Source organism: Echinops telfairi, unplaced genomic scaffold (assembly GCF_000313985.2).
Source record: "Echinops telfairi isolate 266 unplaced genomic scaffold, ASM31398v2 ScPeMD7_7468;HRSCAF=8506_0, whole genome shotgun sequence".
NCBI classification, from domain to species: Eukaryota; Metazoa; Chordata; class Mammalia; order Afrosoricida; family Tenrecidae; genus Echinops; species Echinops telfairi.
Window position 1 is genome coordinate 68757554 of NW_022111369.1, and position 2470 is coordinate 68760023.

At 38.0% G+C, this 2470-nt stretch overlaps 1 protein-coding gene across 1 annotated transcript in view; it reads left to right on the forward strand.

The window, feature by feature from the left end:
• LOC101641735 (transmembrane serine protease 11A) overlaps positions 1–2470 on the forward strand; it is a 61563-nt gene that overhangs the window by 12981 nt on the left and 46112 nt on the right. Inside the window, 1 exon segment of the mRNA XM_045284345.1 lies at positions 2389–2466. Coding sequence (XP_045140280.1) covers positions 2389–2466 — 78 coding nt within the window.

The window sequence follows — 2470 nt, forward strand, 5'->3', positions numbered from 1 at the left end:
TCAAGTTTCAATATTGAAAAATTCTATGTACAAAATATTAAACGATGCAGGGAAGTATCAAATGAAGATGGGAAGAATCCACAGCAGCACTGTACCAAAAAGAACTAGTCCACGTTCCACCATTTCAGAAATATATAAGCATGAACCAATGGTGCTGAAGGAAGAAGTTCAAGCTTCACTGACTGCATTAGCCAAAAATAAGGCTCTGGGAATTGATGGAATACAAATTAAAATGTTTCAGCAAACTGATAAAGGACTGCAAGCACTTACTCATCTTTGCCTGGAAATTTGGAAGACAGTTACTTGGCCAACTGACTGGAAGAGATCCATATTTATATCCATTCCAAAAGAATGCTCAAACTACAGAAAATATCACTGATGATCCACGCGAGTAAATTCTGCTGAAGATCATCCAACAACGGTTGCAGGGAGTTGTTAGAGGTTCAGACTAGATTCAGAAAAGGACATGGAACAAGGGATATCATTGCAGATGTGTGATGGATCTTGTCTGAAAGCAGAGAATACCAGAAAGATGTTTACTCGTATTTTATTGACTATGCAGAGGCATTTGACTGTGCAGATCATAACAAACTATGGACAGCTTTCCGAAGAATGAGAACGCTGTGTTCATGTGGAGCCTGTACATGAATCAAGAGGCAGCTGTGTGAACAGTACCAGGCAGACTGCATGGTTTTAAATCAGGAAAGGGGTGAATCATGTTGTGTCCTCCCACCCTACTTACTTGATCTTTTTGCTCCTCAGTGAGCAAAGAATCTGGATTCTATAAAGAGGAATGCAGCATCAGAATTGGAAGAAAGCTAATTAAAAACCTGTAATATGCAGATTATATAATCTTGCTTGCTGAATATGAAGAGAACTTCAAGCACTTGCTGATGAAATTCAAGAATTTTCAGCCTCCACAATGCAAAGGAAACAAAAAATCCTCCCAACTTCACAATGAGGTAGCATTTTGATAAGTGGAGAAAAGACTGAAGTTTTCCAAGATTTCATCTTGCTTGGATCCACAAGCAATGCCCATGAAGGCAGTAGTCAAGAGATCAAATGACAATTGAATTGAGTAAATCTCCTGCACAATCCTATTTAAGGTTCTGAAAAGTAAGATGTCATAGTATTTTCAATCGCCTCACATGCATGGAAAGTTGGACACCTAATAAGCAAAACAGAAGAAAAAATCAATGTGTCTGAAACTGTGTCAATGAACTGCCAAAGAAAGAAACAAACAAATCTGTCTTGGAAGAAGGACAACCAGAATGCTCTAATGTACTTTGGAGGTGTTGTCAGAGGAGACCAGCCCTGGAGAAAGACATCATGCGCGGTAAAGTGGAAAGGCAGTGTAAAAGAGGAAGGCCCTCCCTGAGATGGACCGACAGGCCCACAGAGACCCCACTTAGAAAGATGGGGCATGCCCAGACAGTGTTTCCTTCTGTTGCACATGAGGTGACTGTAAGTCAGAACCAACTAGATGGCACCTAATTACAACAATGGCAACAATAACATCATCCAATAATTTGGAGGAAGTTAGAAAAACATGAATAGAAAAATCACTCCAAGTAATTTTACTTCAACAAATAAGGGGAAGATTGTCAAGAAGATGACTTGACACCGTAACTGTAACAGTGGGCTCAAACATAACACCAATTGTGAGGATGTTGCAGGATCAGCAAGATTAGTTCTGTGTGTGCATAAGGTCTCTGTGGGTCAGAACCAGCTCATGGACAGCAAAGATCAGAACCAGCTCATGGACAGCAAGGATAACAACATTAAATTCCTCAGTAGTCTCTACTGCTCTTTGTTTTCTTACCTTTCCTGGTAGCAAAGATGTATTCAATTAATATACACGTTAAACAGTCCAAACTCAGCCATATTTTTTTCATCTTTCTTAGTGTGCTTGGCTCTCCCATTACAAATCCAAATTTACCAGGTCATTCATTTCTATTTCTTTGGACTATGAGATGGTATACATTTCACCTCAACAAATAGCAGTGGAATGATCATGTTTCTAAGCTCTAGACACTTACCTGGATTTAGATGTGGGTAGGCTGCTCACTGGTTGTTTACAACAGAGCAAGTGACTTCTTACCTCTGTGCATCACTTTACTCACCTATAAGATGGATGCACTGCCAATGTTAAACAGCTAATGTGAGAATCAAATGAGTTACTAAATTTTAAATGCCCAGAACAGTTCTGGCACTCAATGTCAGGTACTATTATTAACACAAAACATTAATTATTATTTAAAACTTATTTTATCAAATTGAATTAAAAGAATCCTGGTGATATATTTACTTTTATAATTAGCTATATTATACTTGGGCCTCAGATTTTTATGTCCAAACCACTAAATTTACTTTTTGTTTTCATCATAGGTGAAACAGTAATGGAGTTTTATCATATCATCTTTAAAATTTCAGATTTACAAATAAGTAGCAATTCTGGACAAAATAGTGC